Below are 19968 nucleotides of genomic sequence, written 5' to 3' on the forward strand. Positions count from 1 at the left end.
ATATATACTGTATGTACAAACATTTTTAGCAGTGTAAAATAAAACGTGTGTTTGCATGTGTGTGTGTGTGCTGACCAGCAGGATGGCGATGGCGAATGCGATTCCCACCACCACCTCCATGTGTTTCTCCATCAGACGGATGATTTGGTTGGCGCAGGGCTACAGGATGAGACCATGACATCATCATTACTGTGCATCACATGCTTGTACGTTTTGTCCACTTTAACATCATTTCATTAAATGTGATTAAAGAAATTCTATCTCTCTGCAGGTTGATTTTTACAGAAATTAATTGAAACTTAAGGAAGGACATAAATCTAAAATATTCAAAAACATGAGAGACTGTAGTTGCAGTTTACAGATGGGTGTCTGTGGACTACAGTGATATTTCAGTCTCACCGTGGAGTAGACGCCAGACTTGCAGTCTGTATCGGTGGCGTTGCAGCGACAGGAGTTAGGGACTACATCCCAGTCTGACGCTCCATTCACAAGTCCACAACACTTCAGCTGCAGGGACAAAACAACACATGAGACTCAGCTGTTCAACAGACTCAACAGCAGCTACTCATCAGCTGGTCATGTATACAAATAAGGTCTTATGTGGTATTTTGTGTTTATGGACGTCACGCTGTTCAGTGAAATAGTGTTTTATTTATTGACTGCTCTACCTGAAGGAAGCGGTGGATACTGTAGGAATAATAAGCTCTGGCTTCAGTCTGCACCTTTTTGTTCTTATCTAAGAGGATTTATTGACATTTTTATGGTATGTATTCTGATTTGATAACATTTACGTTTTTCTTTATGTGCTACAGACTGAAATAAAGCTTGATGATGATGTGTTAGTTCCTGATTTGCTTCCACATTTCTCAATAATTTTTTTTTTTGGAACTTATTTTATTTCCTTTTCTCAAGTGCAGTCGTACAGTACAATCAGCTTTTCAAGTATTTACATTAATACAGGTGTAAATGAAGCAATGTTAAGGGTCCGTTCATGATTTTTGACCTTCCATCATGTGTCCATGTGTCCATCATCCATACAGCCATTATCAGTGCATAAGTAAATAAAATGAATAATAATAATAATAATGAAGGTACATAAAAAAAATAAATGAACAAACTTTAATAAACAAAGCAAAACAAAAAAAGTTACAAATACATACATACGTATATATATACACCAAAAAAAAGAGTAAAACTTCAAGTAAAACTTGTTCACATTTCTCCATAATGTTAAAAAACAGTTGTTTATCTGTTATCACATCTAAGTTAAAAGCCTATTTTAAAAGGCTTGTCTAGTTAAAAGTCTAGTCTGTTATTTATCCTTTATTTATGTATATTATGTTTGAATTGATCTTGTGTACATATATATAAATTATATAATGTATAAATGTATAAATAAACTTGCTTTGACTGTGTTGAGGTACTTATGTCTCCTGATTGGTTTGTTCACAACTAATGAAACAGCTGCACTTTTTCACTTGTAGATTTGATCAATGTGATGTATATATATGTGGTATCTGTATTGTGTCAGTGTTTATGAGACAAACGTGGTGACAGCCTGATGCATGTGCGCCCTCTAGTGGGTTTCCATGGTGACTACAGTCTGACTGATACACACATGACTACCCCTAAAGCCACATATGTTTACGTTGACTGACAAGCTTTAGAGGTGCTGGTAGGTGTGTTTTTGAAGCTGTTTCCAGTCTTAATGCTAAGCTAAGCTAACCAGCTCCTGACTCCAACTTTGCATTCACACAGAGATGAGAGCTGGTATCAATCTACTAATCTACTAATCTAAGTGAATACGTGTATTATTATATTTCCCAAAAATGTTGAATTATCTCGTTAAGGTGCCAGAATCTAGTTTTATTTCATGTGATACTACAAGAGTATCTGTGACATCACAGGAGGGAAACATAAAATGTCCAAAGCACTGAATCTCCCTCAGAATGAATCATAAAAAAGGGAAAAGAATTTATTTATAATACTATTAAAAATACATTTTTTATAGAAACTATAATTCTGTCTGACACTGTCTGCACATGATGAACACTGCAGATAAATGAGTCACACAACTCGCTGATTTATGCCCTTAAATAACAAATCAATCACTCGGGTTTCATATTTTGATTACTAGAGTCTCCAGGAAATTAATGTGAGTCAATGTAATGTCCTCTGAAGTGATGGAAACACGACTGTGTGTGTGTGTGTGTGTGTGTGTGTGCGTGTGTGTTACGTTCTGCTGCAGTTTCTCCAGGTCTTTCTTCACATCCTCTGGTTGCTTGGACAACGGGGTCAGTTTTTCCAGACGCTCCTTCACCCAATCCTTCACCTGCATGACAAAAAGCAACGTAAAAGCTTCAAGCGGTCGTCTGAACAAACTGACGAGACCGCAGGTGACACAAGGACACTCAGCACTTCCTGCTTTACCTTCTTCTCGCCCACGGCTCCCAGGATGCCCGCCGCCAGCAGGAGGATGAAGATGACGAGGAGGCTGATGAAGAACTGAGGGATACAGACGGAAGACATTTTTCATAATTCTGTTATCTTTGACAAAACAGCCTCTAAATACATTATTACATTATATTAACAGCATGAAAACACATACTAGGATGTTGTTTTAGAAAAATTATTACTGTAAATTCTCAGATTGTTGCTTTTCTTTAACTCAAATGTAGAGAGTTAGTGCGATAATGTTGGTTTAGCAACTAAAACTAAAACATTTCTAACTTTTGCTTAGTCTGTCTTTATTATGGGAAGTACAACTTCATCAAAATATGTTGCTACATTGATATAAATCTGCATTATTTCTGTAAGATTAAGATTTCAGATCTAGTTACAGGTGGGACACAGTCCAGCAGGAGGAGCTGCCTGCAAGGCTAAACTCAGGGAAGAATATCAAGTTTTGGTTTCACTAATTTCAGCCAGAGACGAATATATATTTATATATATTTTTAAATACAGAAACTGGTTTCAGTCTCAATACTAAAACAAGACTTTTTTGTGACTTCTTACTTTGTTGTTTCTACAAAAACCTGAGAAAAACCTTCGCAAATGCATCTGTGTTTGTTATGTTGTCTGAACTAGAGCTGCAACAATAACTCAATTAATCAATTAGTCGACTGACATGAAATAAATATCCTTCTCGTAATTCTTTTAAGCAAAAAAAAAAAAAAGAAAGAAAGAAATGAAAGCACACATTTGCGGGTTGCAACTTGTCAAATGTGAGGAATTGAAGCTTTTCTGTGTCGTACATGATGATAAACAGAAAATCAGGAAAAAATGGAAGATGTCATCATGAGCTCTAAGAAATTATAAGAGACATTTCTCACTGTTTTCTGACATTTTGTGGACAAATTTTGTGGATTAATAGATGAAAATGATCGTTAGTTGTAGCCCTAATCTGAACATGAAACTTTTTATAAGATAATTCAGTATGAAATGAAAACAAAATCATAAGTTAAGTCAGAAAATATCCAAATAATAGATAAGCAATAATGTGATGATCCTCACCAGCAGCAGCATGCAGCGGTTCTCTCTGATGGCGCCGCAGCAGCCGAGGAAGCCGAGCAGCATGATGATCACTCCGATGGCGATCATCAGGTCGATGCCAGGAAGAGATTCATTGGTGATCTGAAGGAGGGAGACAGTCAATCAATGTTGAATAAGAGATTACTGAGAGACAGAAAGTTGATTTCTTAAAAAATGTTTTTTTTCTGAGGTGTAGGTGAAGATTTATACGGGTTTAGAGGATGAAAAATCCTCCAATCAGGCAGAGTTTTGAGGTTTATATGCAAGCAGAAGGTGCATTCATTCAAATAAACTCTCACCCGGTTTCCATCCTTGCTGACTTTCAGGTAGATGGACACACCCAGGATGATGCAGCCACTCACCTGCAGAGAGACAGAGGAGATTTAAATTACAAAAAAGTGCAAGAAGCGTCACTTGAGTCAACATGAGTTTATTGGTGAAAATCTGGTGACACCTGGTGGAGAAAACCTGCAGCAGCTGAATCTGGAAAAATGTCAACTTTCACATAAATAATGAATCCAGAATGTTCTAGTGTGTGAGACACTTTCAGCTGCACAGAAGTGAGGTTTCAGTTTCTACAACACGATGCACACGAGTTAATCTCTAAAACTCCAGATACATAGATTCTAAACAACATCAAATAAACTACATGGACAAAAGTATATGGACACATTCACATTCAACCTGGCCAGGGTTGTCCACATTTTTTTGGATGTCCACATTTAACCAACAACCATGAAAAACTACTGCACACTAAATGATTTAAACAGCCTGAAGTGCACTAAAAGAAACTAGTGCTCACTATGACATCATGTCTAGGGTTCACATGAAAATTTCTGCCTCACACAAGATTGTTTGTGGTGCCCTCTAGAAAAATAAAGAAGTGCAAACAACTCTACTGCACATAAGTAACCAGAGCTGCAACGATTAGTAATTAATGGGCAACTATCTTTATAATCACTTAATGATTTAAGTCATTTTCAAGCAAAAATTCAGAAGATTTGATGGTTCCAGATTCTTAAATGTGAGAATTTGCTGCTTTTCCTGCTTTTATATGATAGTAAACTGTATATTGTCTTTATCACACAAAATAACACATTTAATGACATCACCTTGTGCTCTTGGATATTGTGATGGGCAGTTTTCACTGTTTTCTTATGTTTTATAGGCCAAACAATTAATCCATTATGAAAACAATCATTAGTTGCAGCCCTACAGGTAACCTGCAAGACCACCAAGACTGTTCGTTCAGTAGTTTTTCTGACATGTTGTAGTTTCTAGCGTGAACAAGATAGTTTCCTGTTCAAAGGAAAATGCTTCCACAAACTGTTTTTGCACTTTATATTAGCAGCTCTGTAAAAGCCAACAGATGAAAAGTCATTGTTTTATATCGAAGAGCTTCTCTTATCATGTAACTAGATGTCTCAAATTTATTCCATTAATTTGAATTTTTGTTTTGTCCGATTCGTAAAATACCTAAATTATAAAATTTAATGAAATTAATTGTTAACTAGGTCAATTTTAACCCAGTGATTTTCAGTGTGCAAGCCTGAAAGTTTTTGTTAGTTTTTGTATGTAATAGACAGAGAAGTGAAAAAAAAACTTAAAACACTAAATTCTGCAGAACTTTCATTTTTCTGACCAGGTTCTTTGTCCAACAATAAATCAGTGATGGAAGAAGTACTCAGATGCATCAATGTAAAAATACTCCATTACAAGTAAAAGTCCTGCATGATAAATCCTCCTACAGTAAAAGTACATAAGTATTATGAGTTTGATGTAGTTAAAGTATTGCAGTAAAAGTAGTGGTTTGGTCCCTCTGACTGATATATTATTATATATGACATCATTAGATTATTAATAGTGAAGCATCAGTGTTAGAGCAGCATGTTACTGTTGTAGCTGCTGGAGGTGGAGCTAGTTTACACTACTTTATATACAGTTAGCTAGTTTAGTCCAGTGGTTCCCAACCTAGGGGTCAGGCCCCTCCAAAGGGTCAGCAGATAAATCTGAGGGGTGGTGAGATGATTAATGGGAGAGGAAAGAAGAAAAAACAAAGTTCTGATACACAAATCTGTTTTCAGTTTTTGGACTTTTTCTCTAATCTTTGATTTTTGCTGAAATATTGGATCATTTGAACATTTATTGAAATGAAAGCATGTGAGAAGTTTAGAGGGAAAAATCACTATTTGGTGGAGCTGTTAACAACTCATAGACATGTGAAATGTGACCCTGACTACACACTGCTTTTTGTAAGACGTCAAAAGACAAAAAGGTTGGAAACCACTGGTTTCATCTTTAACAATGTGTTGTATTTTAAAAGCTTGTTATATTATCCATTGTGTCAAATCTTCATGTGAAAAGTAACTGAAGCTGTCAAATAAATGTAGTGGAGTAGAAAGTACAATATTTCCCTCTGAAATGTAGTGGAGTGGAAGTAGAAAGTAGCATCAAATGGAAATACTCAAGTAAAGTACAAGTACATCAAAATTGTACTTAAGTACTTGAGTAAATGTACTTAGTTACTTTCCACCACTGCAATAAACCAAACTGAGAAGACAGAACCACCAGCTGATCCTGATCAGGACTCTGGTGGTTTACAGGAGGGCTGCTGAGTGACTTGCATTATTCAACACTCAGACAATTAGCCGACACAAACACGCTACTGTGTGTAATCGTCTGCCATCAATATTTCATCCTCTGAGCTGTTGACACGCAGGAGAGAAAAGACAGAGCCGTAAAACAGAGACCAGACCACAGCGTTTCCATGGAGACTAAACTAGAGCTAATTACAAGCTGATGTTGATGACATGGATGAAGACAAATAGAGAGATACACTCCTCCGGCCTGAGCATACAGGCAGTTTTCTGTGTATTTATCAGAATATAAAAGATGTTTTTTTGTCATTATTTGTACAAATATACTTTTTAAATGTGTTTTATTGATTTTATATATTTTTTTTAATTAATTTACACACAAAAAAAGCTTTAAACTGCACATTACAATGCAATAAGAAAAATAATAATTCACCATAATTTTTTTTTTAAAAACCTCTCTCTATATTTTATCATCTGGGTAAAATGAGATGAAAGTTTACAATTCAAAGTTACATTTCTGACTTTTAACTTTCCTTCAGCTGTTTATCTTAATTATTTACTTAATTATGTGACAACATAATAATAGTTATTATATATATAATAATAATAGTTATACAGCACTTATCAAAATCGAGCCATTATAAAAGCTGTACATGTTATAAGAAAACTAAGAAAAATCAAGTAAACAGTTAATATTTGAATCAAACAAAAAAGGCCAATAATATACCAATATACATGAATTCTTTTGTAAATGAGAGATTTCACTTTTTGATTTTTAATAAATTTGAAAACATATCTAAAAACATTTTGTCATTATGCATTATTGAGTGTAGATTGATGGGTAAAAAAAATGGTAATTTTATCCATTTAAAATTAAATCAACTACAGAATAAAGTGTTGAGGGGTCTGAATCCACTTTAAATATATGTGAATGTATAGAAAGATACACATAGATATGTTTAAGAATTATATATTTTGTCCAGATTTTATTCCTTTTTTTTTTTGTCTCATACGTCTAAAATGAAATTAAATATCTTTAGGTTTTGAAATGTGATGACAGCCCCTCAGGCTTTTAAACTTCTGACTTTAAGACAAAATTTGTACTACTGTGACACTTTTTATAAACCAATTAATCACCAGATCAATCGATAATGATAACAGTTGTGATTTACCTTAAACGTTACCTCTCTATCATACTTTACAATATAAATCATGTTGTGCTGCAGTTGTACATGAAGTGTTTTATACTCTAAATAAACACCGAGGTTACATTTAAGGAAAAGTGATAAATCATTCATTCCACCTCTGAATGAACGGAAACCGATGTGATAAAGAAAAAATGGACATGACCTCTGTACTCTCAATGGTAACACACACACACATCATGCCACCACACCCTCAGCCTATTTATACTCTTATTCAGGCTGAAAGGCTGATTGAGTAATGTGTTGAGGTTTTAACGTCCTGAGTCACACCTTCACATACACACACACACACACACACACACACATGACCAATGAAAGTGTGCAGTCACAGTCTGATGATGTTTTTGACCACTCACTAAAGGTCTCCATCTAAATCCTCACACACAGTTTTCAGCATTTTCATTTAGCTACATTTAGGAACTTTTATAGAGCAAATTTTACAGAAATAAATAATGAATGAATAAAGCTAAAACTTCAAATAAAAAGTCATAAAAATATCAATTATTCAATAATGACAGTTTCAGTAACACCCTGGCCTCTTATAAATGGGGTCAAGATTGACATTCTCTGCAGTTTTATTTAGAAATTGCATTTATATACAACTGATTCGCAGCAGAAAGCATGTTTTGTAAGGCATTTAATTCCATATATCCCATCATAATGAAAGGAAAAGTCGCAAAATGTTCATACTGACCAGATCCGAGGCTGGATTAACAAACATGCAAAACACAGGTTTACCTCAGATCATTTGGGTTTAAATAATAATCTGACAGGTCCTCCATTTTCCGTCTTGTGGTCCTGGTCTTGAAGAGGGATTCTGTGTCAGTATCTAGTTTGAAGACTTTAATAGTTTTAAGTTTCTATTGAGCTCATTTGTTCTGAAGTTGTGTTTTTACCAAACTGCACAAAGAAAACTGAGGGACAGAAGCGCTGTAAGGCTGCAACCAACTATTGATCCATTAAATGCTGATCGTTAGTCCCTAAAAGCTCAAGTGAACATATTCAGATGTTTTGTCCGACCAACAGTTAAAAACACAAAAAAAATGACTTGAACGATGAATCAGTTATCAAAATGGTTGTTTTGGCATAATTTCCTGTCATACATTGACTAATCACCTAATCATCATCTAGAGTACTACCATGTGTAATGGGGGGTCAACAGGGGAACCAACAACAAACTTTTGCCTCAGGGCCTAATGAATGGATCAGAATAATTAATGATTTGTTTTCCTACAATATCCACTGTAGCGACTACTTTTCAAAAAAGGTTGCTAAGAGACTTAGTAGGCTCCCATATGTGACACGTCCATACAAAACCATCCCTAAGTCCAGATGGCGTTTTACTGATGTTTTATTGAAAAAATAAACAAAAATGAAAGAGTCTGACAATCAGCTATTGCACAAAAAATGCAATCTGACTGTGAAAATAAAGTGATGAACAGACGATGGTAATGATAGTAATGATGGTGACAATGGTGACGGTCAACAGAAAATATCAGAGCTCTACCAACTCCCTTTGTCCAAAAACTCCCGCCACCTACCAACTCCCTTTGTCCAAAAACTCCCGCCACCACCTAAGTGAACAGGTTAAATAATAGGAAACCACACCCATGTGTAAAGCAACATAAGTGATGCCCACGTCAATATATAAACAGAAATAACAACATATTTTGGCTCCTACATCACTCTCAGTCTCTAGTCACAGCAACTGAAGTATGAATTTTTATGGCTCTGTTAATGTCCTCACAACAGGTCGGATAATAAAATAAAGTTGTCACAATATAAATGTCCTTTCTTGGAGCCGGTTGACTATTTTCACTTGAGTGAGAGAACTGCTGACATTCAGGTTGGTTGAACGACAAACACAAAGACAAACAGCTTGTTGGTGGTAACGTCGCCTGAGAAAAAAAGACAACCCTCATAACTCTGCTCACACCGGCTTTGCTGCTGCTGAGACGTCGGCCCTCATACAGAGTTTAAAGATAACAGAGAAACTGCTCTGACTGCAGGATCAAACCTGTTTCACGACAAAGTAAACACAGCTTCTTTCTTCTTTCTTTTTCTGTCAGTCATCTATTAACACATGGCGAATTGTAAAGATATTAAATAAAAAATAAAAAAAAACAGGTAAATGAAAATGAGTGTCCTGTCTTTGACTGGAAACAGGAAACAGTCTATTACTGGACGTGGGAGGAGTGATTTCCTGCTTTGCTGCTATTACCTGCTAATATCTTGTACTATATTTTTAAACTCTAACAGCTCTTTTCATCACTTAAAATGTGTTTTTTCCAGTTTTATTTATATATTTATGATCACTTGTTTTTTGTGTTTTTTTTACCTTCCATTTTTTGATTGTAATACACCACAACAACAAGGTAAATTCCTTTTACGTGCAAACCTACATGGCAATAAACCTGTTTCTGAATCTTTATCAGTGGAAATAAAAAAAACACACCCACGCAAAACGTTTTTCTTTCTCATTCAGAGTGGTTGCCAGCGGTTACAGGCGGGTCACGCCAGAATGAAAAAGAGCAACGCAAACATTCAGAGTTCAGTACGGAGTTGTGGACCTTTGTTATCACCCAAACATCTGGCAGGTTTAAACTGAGAGATTAAAACCTGCATCACTGTATGGCTCAGAAACACAAACACACACAGAGCCAAACCTGCAGAGCTACATAGCAATCAGAGGTCAACGGGTGTGAAAAACAAACACACCCTTTTGCACTCACAGCAGTTTTATAGACTGAATCAGAGCAAATTATTAGAAAGCAGGATTATATCTGATCAGGATTATTTAAGATTACAAATAATCAGGATTAGAGTTATTTTGGACTACAGTAAATCAGGATTTCTGTTAATGACAATAACAGCTGATCTAGTTAGCCAGGATTACTTCTGATCAGAAATTAAATTAACCGAGATTACGGTTAATCAAGATTTCATGTGATCAGGATTAAAACTAGTCAATATTACAACTGATCAGCAATAAATTTATTTGGGATTACAGTTGTTTAGGACTACAGTGAATCAGGATTACAGTTAATTAGGATTCGGTTTCTAGTTTATAAACAGATTTACAGTTTATCATTCTTACAGTTGATCATGATAACAGCAGATGAGGATTAATCAGATTCACAGTTCATGGGAATTAAAGTTAATTTGAATTATGGTAAATCGAGGTTATATATAATCAGAATTTTAATTACTCAGGATAATAGTTCATCAGGATCACAGGTATCGAGATTACACATGATCACAGTTAATCAAGATTACACGTGATCAGGATTAAAACTAGTCAGGATTACACTTGATAATGATTACAGTTGTTCAAGATTACAACTGGTCAGGATTATAATTACAGTTGATCAGGATTATAATTACAATTGATCAGGAGCACTTTTGAGCAACATCACAAATTGATTAGGATTAGGTTGCAGTTAATCAGGATTACGTCTGATTAAGATTAAAGTTAATCAGGATCACAGCCAATCAAGATTTCACCTAATCAGGATTACATCTGAAAAACATCACAGTTAATCAGGATTACCTCTAAATACTGTTACAATTGATAAGGATTACATCTGATCAGGATTACAGTTAAAAAGCATCACAGTTTATCAAGATTCCATATTATCAGGATTAAAACTCGTCAATATTACAATCGATCAGGATTACAGTGGAAAAGAATTACAGTTTAGTGGGATTACTTCTGAACAGAATCACAAATTGATCAGGATTAGGTCGCATTTAATCAAGATTATGTTTGATCAGGATTACATCTAATCAAAGTTAATCAGGATCAAAGCTCAAGATTCCAAGTGATCAGAATTAAAACTAATGTTCAGTATTATAATTTATCAAGATTACAGTTAATCGGCGATACAACTGATCAGGATTACTTCTGACCAGCATCACAATTAATCAGGATTAAGTCTGAACAGTATTACAGTTAATCAGGATTACACCTGATCAGGATCTGGTTGCAATTAATAATTTCTGATCAGGATTACGGCTAATTACAATAACAATTCATCAAGATTATGTAAATCTGGATTCCAGTTGATAAGAATAACGATACATTAAATCAAGATTACATCTAATTAGAATTACAGCTGATAAAAAATGTTTATAGTGTTTCACTATATGGGAAATTGGGAAACAATTTATATCACAAAAGTCAATCAGATCAGATCAAACCGGTTCTGGGCAGTTCGTTCCTCAGCAGTGACTCACAGGCAGTCAGTTGTAACTGAAATACAAACTGATCTACTGGATTAACTTGAAATCCACCAAGCAAGCGAGCTGACGAGATGGTGTCATTACACAATCACCCCACACACACACACACACACACACACACACACACAATTACAGCAGAGACGCAGGTAATAACCAGTTAGGTGTGTATAGTCACAAACCCACATCCCACAGTGTTTGTGCCCTTGTTGAAGTCTGGTTGACTCATCAGGTATTAACATCATTCAGTAGGTTGTACAACCTGCACAAATATGCACTTTTCCTTCACCTGACACACACTGGCTGGGCTCTAATGTTCAAACTGGAAGAACGGAGCAGGACTTCTTTATTTAATCAGCACGCTGTTGCATCAAAGCTCAACGTTTCGACTTATGCCTTCATCAGAGGCTAAACAGGGTTGAAAACCACATGTTATACATTTCCAAACATCACAAAGCATCCTGTTGGATAATCAAGCCATCATCCGTGTAACCTGCTTTGCCACCTGTGTTTGCTTCACACCAATCCAGCAAGAAAGAACAAATCAAAAATCAAATTCCAATATAATTTCCAACAAACTGTATCAAAACTAAATAATAACAGTTAAACTCAGCTTGAAAGGAAACACCTCAAGTCTTGCTCTTCATTCAGTCCATGTGGCAATAGTGTGTTGTTTCTCTTAAATTATCCACCAAAATCAGTTTATGAATCAATCTAAGGTGATACAGGCCATGCAGCTGATGAGTCAGGCTTCATTTTACATCTAAACCATCTCACATAAATAGTTTCCGATGAGGTTCAACAGTTTGAAGATGCAGCAAGTTACATAATCACGGAAAGGTTCTCTATCTGGTTTGTTTCTGTGCTGAATTCGTAGACGGAGTTATGTTATAGGGTGTTTTCAAATCTATAGTTCAGTTGCTCTTGGTAAACTTGTTGGTTTGGTTCATTTTCACACAGCTTCTGGCTATGGGAGCCTTTTGGCTCAAACTTGCAGTCTTGTAGTCGGTCAGATGGAGGTCAAATCATGTTCCCACCACAAAAACCTCTCCAGGGCTCATTTGTGACTGGACCTCTAAAGGGTCTCTGTGCAGTTGTTTTGGTCTGAGTATAATTGTTCTGTTCAGATCTGCCCAAATGAATCATACAGAGGATGAAAACCAACCAGAACGTCAATTAACTGAACTACCCTGGCATGAAAACGACTAGAGTCAAAACCAATTTACTGATTAGGCGCCAAAAAACAACCTCAAGTTTTTGAAGTCTGCTAATCTTTTGATATGTTTAAGTATTTTCATCAAAATTTGGTTTCTGACAGGAACAACCACAACATACATGGACCACGTCAGTCCTGTACTGCTACTTCAACTATAGTAAATGTATTTAGTTACTGTCCACTGTGGTTTGCTGCAGAGCTAAAACATGCTTTCTTTCTGTTTGTATCATCTCTTTCCTCTGCTGGGATGGTCCCTGAACACAGCATCTATTATTCATGGAGGATATGAGCACTCTGCACTCTAACAGGCGTTAATGTACAGAGGAAGAGCTGCAGATAATTGGTTATCTCTCTTCTCTCGCAGGATGTAAATCAACACTGTTTGTTTGTCTGTATAGTGCCACAGAAACCACTGATGGTGAGGCCATAAGGATGCCAAGGATGGAGCTTTATATCGAGTTTCAGCTAATTGTTTAGCTGTCCAGCTGCAACTTTACTGTTCTGGTTCACTCTCAATGCTCTCATAGCGTCATTTTCAGCTCTAAAAAGCCACTGTACACTACCTGCTCAGCACCAAACGGCAAACACACACAGTTAGCTGTAGATTAGCTGGTGAACATAGTGGAGCATTTAGCTGCTAAAGAGCTAGATATTTCCCTCAGGAGTTGGTAGAGAGTAAAAACAGAGCTAAAAGAGAGTGAGTACTGGACTTACATTCACCAGGTGGACAGAAACACGACTCCAAATGAATGATAATGTTGCTCCGTAACTGCTGGATGTGGAAATAAGCAACTGTTTGCTAACAAGTTCAACATATCAGCTTAAAAGCTGATGATATGTCAGTGTTGCATCTTGTTTCTGCTGTGCCCAAGTGGCCAAAAAATCTGTGATTGCACATTTAAGCATACAGTTAACAAAGGAAAATAGATTTTAAGCATAAACAGTCATTTTTCTGCTGTTTTTAATGCAAAAATCCACCAAATTCACATGATCTTCTTCAAAGCATTCGCATTTGATTCCTGTTCATCTTTTAGGTTCATGACCATGTATTTCAGCAGATGGGAAGCATCACTTAGCAACTAAAAGCTACTGTAGAGTCACAAGTTAAAAACTATGGTAAACAGGCTTTACAGTAAACACCAACCCTACTCCACCCTCACTATCATCATCATCATCATTAGGTAAATGCATCATGTCCACCATGTCCACTGAGTGGTTAGAATCAAGTTAACATTGATCTAACAGCACTTTTGGGAACATGAGACGGACTGAGATGATCTCAGCAGGCAAGAGGGCTGACTTTATTTTAAACAGAAGACAGAGCTAAAGCTGGACTTTTGATTTGTTTGAATTATTTCTGGCACACTCCCTCCTGACAGAAAAACAGGAAGGATGTCATTTGGTATTTTGGAGAATGTTTTGAAGGCTAGAGTTTGGGTTTTACAGCCTCACCTCCATCTCTGTCAGTTACTAATTTTAATTTTGGGTGGTCAGGGAGGTGAGATGAGAAGATCAGCAGAACCCCAATTAGAGAGCTAACATGAACCAGGACTTTCCAGGTTTTGTTCCAGGAGTATGAAAACCTAATTTTAAATTAATGTAATTTATGAATAAACCTTGTAATCAGTGGAATTTGTCTCTGGTGTGTTGTGGTCCAGATTGTGCAGTACATGTAAATGCTGGTGTAGAGTCTTGAAATCACAAGTCTGAACCACACCCAACAAATTTCAGCACCCATAACTGCTGAACAAAGACATGTATCTGTGATGAAAAGTCCCCCTCCATCCATTCAGAAATGGAGGAGAATGATGATTGTACAGAGACACTAGAAGGCTGTTTACACATCCATCTGCTGAAAGTGGTGTCCAATCTTTTTCCTTAAGGGACCCCTATTTTACCATTGAGTAAACTGATGATCCCTGACAAACTAACATATTTTTTGAATGTTTTAATATTATGTTCAATGCATAACAACAACTGTACAGAAAAACTGTAAAATTAACCCAAATAGTGAACTTAATAACTGCAGGAAGTTTGTGTAAAACTAGTAATTTGGATGAATTTTGAGAAGATTATTTCCTGTGAATGTTGCAGCGCATCACGGATGAATTTTCCTTATATTTTAGCAACTTTCTATACAATTCTCTGTCTGTATTATTTATTTATTTTATTTTTAACTAACATACATAATTAATAGGCTTCTTTCGGACACATTTGCTGTTCTCTTCCCCCTGATGCTTGGCCATTGATCTATTAGCTTTTGGGTGTTTTAACTGCGTACCTTTTCTGATGTAAGACGAGGCTATTTAGCAGAGAGTGGAGGCTCTGTGAATACGCTGCCTGTCTACACCACGCCCTGAACCTTGTGGGAGCTTTTAAAGTTTATATCTTAAATAACAATATAAACTTTAAAAGTAACAATTACATATTTAAAACCCCTTAACATCAAGAATGCCTCCCGTGAAGCATTAGCGGTCAGGACCCCCAGGTTGGGAACCAGTGGTTTAAAATAACGCTATTTTGTCTTTGAAGGAGAAATAATATGAACAACAATATATAACTTCACGCCGGGTTCGGGTCCCAGTTTTAGGCCTGTGCAGAACTCTAAGACACACTCACTGAATGTTCCTACATTTCCCAGGATGCTCTCAGTTCAGTTGCTTTAATGATGTCATCATCAGGTGCATTATTTGACTAAGAGCGAGCCAAACAAGACCAAAAGCAGGAAACGACAACATCTCCTGTGGTGAGCTACGGTATTTAGTTCCTCTTTTACTCCAGTAATAAAACCACTGGTATGTGCATGTTTGATGCTCAAACATTGTGTAATACTTGTCAGCTGCCTCAGTAATGTCACTTACTCAGCAATATGTAGCCAAATATGGGTAACGTTTGCTATTAGTCACTATTATCTCTGGGTTTTTTTTTATTAATTCATTTTTATCAGTAAGGGAAAGAATGTGCTATTTCAATACTATCATCAATACGCAAATTTTACACTTTTACACTCAGATGCATCAAGATGAGATGACAGATATCGAGTTCATCTCAGTATGTTCCGTATAGAAGGAGGTCATCCAGGAAGTGTTTCAACAGAAACTAGGCAGCACGGCCACATCTAAAGGCCAAAGTGAAGTCATCCTGTTCTGAAAGTTCAATATCAGATTCAGCAGAGTGAAACCAGGCTGCATCACAACTGCTTCCCTGATCTCACCAACAACTCTGTCTTTGTTGTCTCGTACAATGTGAGTCAGTAAAAACACTCCATTACAAGTCCTGCATGAAAAATCTTACTACAGTAAAAGTACATAAGTATTATGAGCTTGATGTAGTTAAAGTATTGCAGTAAAAGTAGTGGTTTGGTCCCTCTGACTGATATATTATTATATATGACATCATTAGATTATTAATAGTGAAGCATCAGTGTTAGAGCAGCATGTTACTGTTGTAGCTGCTGGAGGTGGAGCTAGTTTCAACTACTTTATATACAGTTAGCTAGTTTAGTCCAGTGGTTATCAACCTAGGGGTCGGGCCCCTCCAAAGGGTCAGCAGATAAATCTGAGGGGTCGTGAGATGATTAATGGGAGAGGAAAGAAGAAAAAACAAAGTTCTGATACACAAATCTGTTTTCAGTTTTTGGACTTTTTCTCTAATCTTTGATTTTTGCTGAAATATTGGATCATTTGAACATTTATTGAAATGAAAGCATGTGAGAAGTTTAGAGGGAAAAATCACTATTTGGTGGAGCTGTTAACAACTCATAGACTTGTGAAATGTGACCCCGACTACACACTGCTTTTTGTAAGACGTCAAAAGCCAAAAAGGTTGCAAACCACTGGTTTCATCTTTAACAATGTGTTGTATTTTAAAAGCTTGTTATATTATCCATTGTGTCAAATCTTCATCTGAAAACTAAAGCTGTTAAATAAATGTAGTGGAGTAGAAAGTACAATATTTCTCTCTGAAATGTAGTGGAGTGGAAGTATAAAGTAGCATCACATGGAAATACCCAAGTACAAGTACATCAAAATTGTACTTAAGTACTTAAGTAAATGTTCTTAGTTTGTTAGTTTTATGTGCTATACAAATAAAGTTATTATTATTATTATTAGTATTCAGGGTCAAGACAGTACAAGGCACCTTCCTGCAACTCAACAGTTGTGTAATTGAGGATCTCTTAAGCGGTTATTGGGGAACAAATACTCCATGAAACAAATAAAACCACCATGTTTCATTTGGTAAACTCCCTGCAGCACCTCCACCTTTTATTATAACAACAACGATATGTGCATTTCTATTCAACTGTTCTGCCCTCCCTCAAGAAGAAGCACCATCAGGTTTGTGTTGAGCAAAAGCTGAATCCAAAATGACCAAGCAGAGCTACTGATTGACCGACCTGGAACATTTGGTTAATGAGGAACCTCCCAACATGAAGCCAACTCAAACTAATGCAAATACTGACTACATTAGGAAATACTCCAAACAAAATGTTTGTTGATTTTGTCCAACAATGACGTTTACTGCAACCTGAACTCTAAACACAGGTGGAGGAGTGCTATGAGTGATATGATGCGTAGGACGAGGCCGAGTGGTCGACCACGCCCTGAAACTGAGACCTGAGTGTTTGTTTGTGGAGGGAGAGGCAGAGAAGAGAATAAGAAGCCGACACAACCTGTTCTACACTTCTGACAGGATTACAGAAACAAAAAGAAGTGCAGGAGGGAGACAGATGGTGGTCATACCAGAGCAGCTGCTCACAGAAACAACTAAATTAAATACAATTAAAGTAGTTTAAATAACTAAACACACATATTAAAAAAGATAAAATACAGAAACACCTGTGTACCTATAGACAGACAGATAGAAAAATGCATAAAAGAGAAAAAAAGAGGTCAAATGTAAAAAAAAAAACTGAATCGAAAACATGTGGCACAAAAACAGACAAAAAGGTAGAAAATAACAAAAAAGAATTAAAAATAGAATTACCAATGACACTAATATGTCACTTCTGCAATTAACCCTCATAATTAGCATAAAATCTACTTTTCATTTACTAAATGGGTGATTAATCCATAATGAAACTTTAAGAGAGCAGAGAGAGTATTCTTTAGGGTTTACACAATTTGTTTATGGAGTGAAATATTCACAATCAAACTATATTATGGTTCTTTGTTACCTAAAACAGGCAAACATAACAGCCATGATGATGATTTAAATGAATTTTACTAAATATGAAGGATGCAACAACAGTGATTTTATAATGTTTGAATATATATATAAGGGTCAAATTTAACCCAGACTAAAAAAGCTTACATATTTCATTTTTTCTATATTCTGGGTCACTTTAGGAAAAGTTTCAGGCTAAGGAAAGGTAGAGACACCTCTCAAATGTACAAAATTATTCAAATGCAAGGATAAAACACTGAACAAGAGTGAAATAAATGAACTCTGCATCAAACTGTGGCAAAATTAAAACAATTTAAGTGAGAAAATAAACAGATTCAGACTCAAACATAACCTCACAGTCAGAAACATTCCTAAAAATGACACTATTAGACATTTCTGTGTGACTTTAATACTTGTGTTAAGTAATAGAAATACATTATCATAGTGATGTGTTTTGGGTTTTTTTTCAGACTCACCCAGAAAAGAAAATTGAAGAAGAAGAGAAGGTATTTGATGCACTTATTAACAGCCATGGTTTTCTTTTTCCTTTATTCGCTCCTGCTCAGCAGCTTCTAGCACTCGCCTCGCTGTCCTCTGCTGATGGAGGCCTCCTGCAGAATGAAGGCAGACAGAAACCAGCTGCCTCAGGCTAGTGAACAGACCAGCCTGCTCCTCCTGTTTCCATTCATGGAGGGTGTAGGACACACCCTCCTTTTTCTTCTCTACTTTCTGTTTCCCTGTCACTAAATTTTCCTCCCCCTCCTTCCTCTTTTCCCTCTTTATTTCTTCCTTTCTTCCCTACATTTTATCTCTAGAGTCTCTTGTTTTAGTTGTATGACACTTCATATTTGATATTTACCTGTCCGAATGGGTGATCACTTGTTGCATTTACATGTTGTATTTTTATCCTTAACCTCTCTTGCTTTCTGTGAGGTTTGTTCCTTAGAGTTCAGATTAAGCAATTTAACTCTTAACTGCACAAACTTATTGTAAATCTGTGGTTTCAGCCTCATAAATGTCACCTGTTCTCACATTTGCGAGGTTTTACTATTTTTGTGGTCACAAACATAGGCTACATAGGCTTTTAAAACACATAACTTTTGCTACGTTTACATCTAGTGCCCATACTACTCCGGCGTGTTCAAATCCCTAAAATGGAGACGTTTGAAAACACTGCTGACTCATTTTAGGTTGAAATTTTGGTCTGGACAGGCGGAAACTAAGACTTTTGAAAACCATGCAGACACCCCACATTCTTCGTGATTGGGTCTTATCAGTCATGATGATTTGTCACACCCTTATCACGTGACCCATCTCTGGAAGAAAACAAACAACATCAGCCTTACAACCAGTGATTAGTTCAACATGAATAACGAATTTCAGGTGTCGCTGACCTTGTTTTCTATGCTAGCAACTGTCTGTGCAGTTAAATTCTGCATTTTATAATGCTACTACTGCCTACATGCGAAGGAGGCAAGTTATTATTTGAGCGTTTCGTGACAATAAACCTCAAGAAGAAGAAGAAGAGCCACTCAGCTGTAGTGATAACAGTGTCAAAACATTGAAAAGTGCAGTCGTGTCAACCACAGTTTGAGGTATGAATAATTAATCCAAGCTCACGCCAAATAGTTTGACTTTATTGCAATTAATTTGTAAATGACTCAGCTTCAGAATTTTCGCATCAGTAGTTTTAACAGTTACAAGTATGAAGCCAAATGTTTTGTCAATTTGAAAGACAAAATGTTAAACAAAAAGATAACATTTTAAACTGAAAGATGAAGTATTGAACCCTGAAAAGAACAGCAACATAACCAAACTTTTGTTTGATTCTTGGGAGATTTTGTTCAATTATTAGGATACAAATTTGGCCCCATATAATTAGGGGAGAATGGGGTAACATGAGTCACTTTTTACATTTGATGATTTCACCACAAAATAAAAGTGTATTTGTTTCAAATAATAGTTACTATAAATGCCTCAGGTTGTTGTGTGTCCATGGAAATTAAAACAAGTT

The 19968-nt window shown here is 36.2% G+C and overlaps 1 protein-coding gene and 1 long non-coding RNA gene across 2 annotated transcripts in view; one reads left to right on the plus strand and one right to left on the minus strand.

Annotated features, from left to right (window-relative positions):
- The window catches only part of LOC137175638 (uncharacterized), a 5200-nt gene extending 4114 nt beyond the window's left edge, over positions 1-1086 (plus strand). Inside the window, exon 2 of the long non-coding RNA XR_010925665.1 lies at positions 82-1086. This is a non-coding gene — a long non-coding RNA (uncharacterized lncRNA). The remainder of the gene's footprint in view (positions 1-81) is intronic.
- LOC137175637 (tetraspanin-8-like) overlaps positions 1-18642 on the minus strand; it is a 21861-nt gene extending 3219 nt beyond the window's left edge. Inside the window, exons 1-7 of the mRNA XM_067581438.1 lie at positions 18431-18642; positions 3831-3893; positions 3514-3633; positions 2431-2505; positions 2237-2332; positions 400-507; positions 76-159 (exon numbers count right to left, since the gene is read on the minus strand). Coding sequence (XP_067437539.1) covers positions 76-159; positions 400-507; positions 2237-2332; positions 2431-2505; positions 3514-3633; positions 3831-3893; positions 18431-18487 — 603 coding nt within the window. The 5' untranslated portion in view covers positions 18488-18642. The remainder of the gene's footprint in view (positions 1-75; positions 160-399; positions 508-2236; positions 2333-2430; positions 2506-3513; positions 3634-3830; positions 3894-18430) is intronic.
- Between the last annotated feature and the right edge of the window lie 1326 nt (positions 18643-19968).

Source organism: Thunnus thynnus, chromosome 23, assembly GCF_963924715.1.
Source record: "Thunnus thynnus chromosome 23, fThuThy2.1, whole genome shotgun sequence".
NCBI lineage: Eukaryota > Metazoa > Chordata > Actinopteri > Scombriformes > Scombridae > Thunnus > Thunnus thynnus.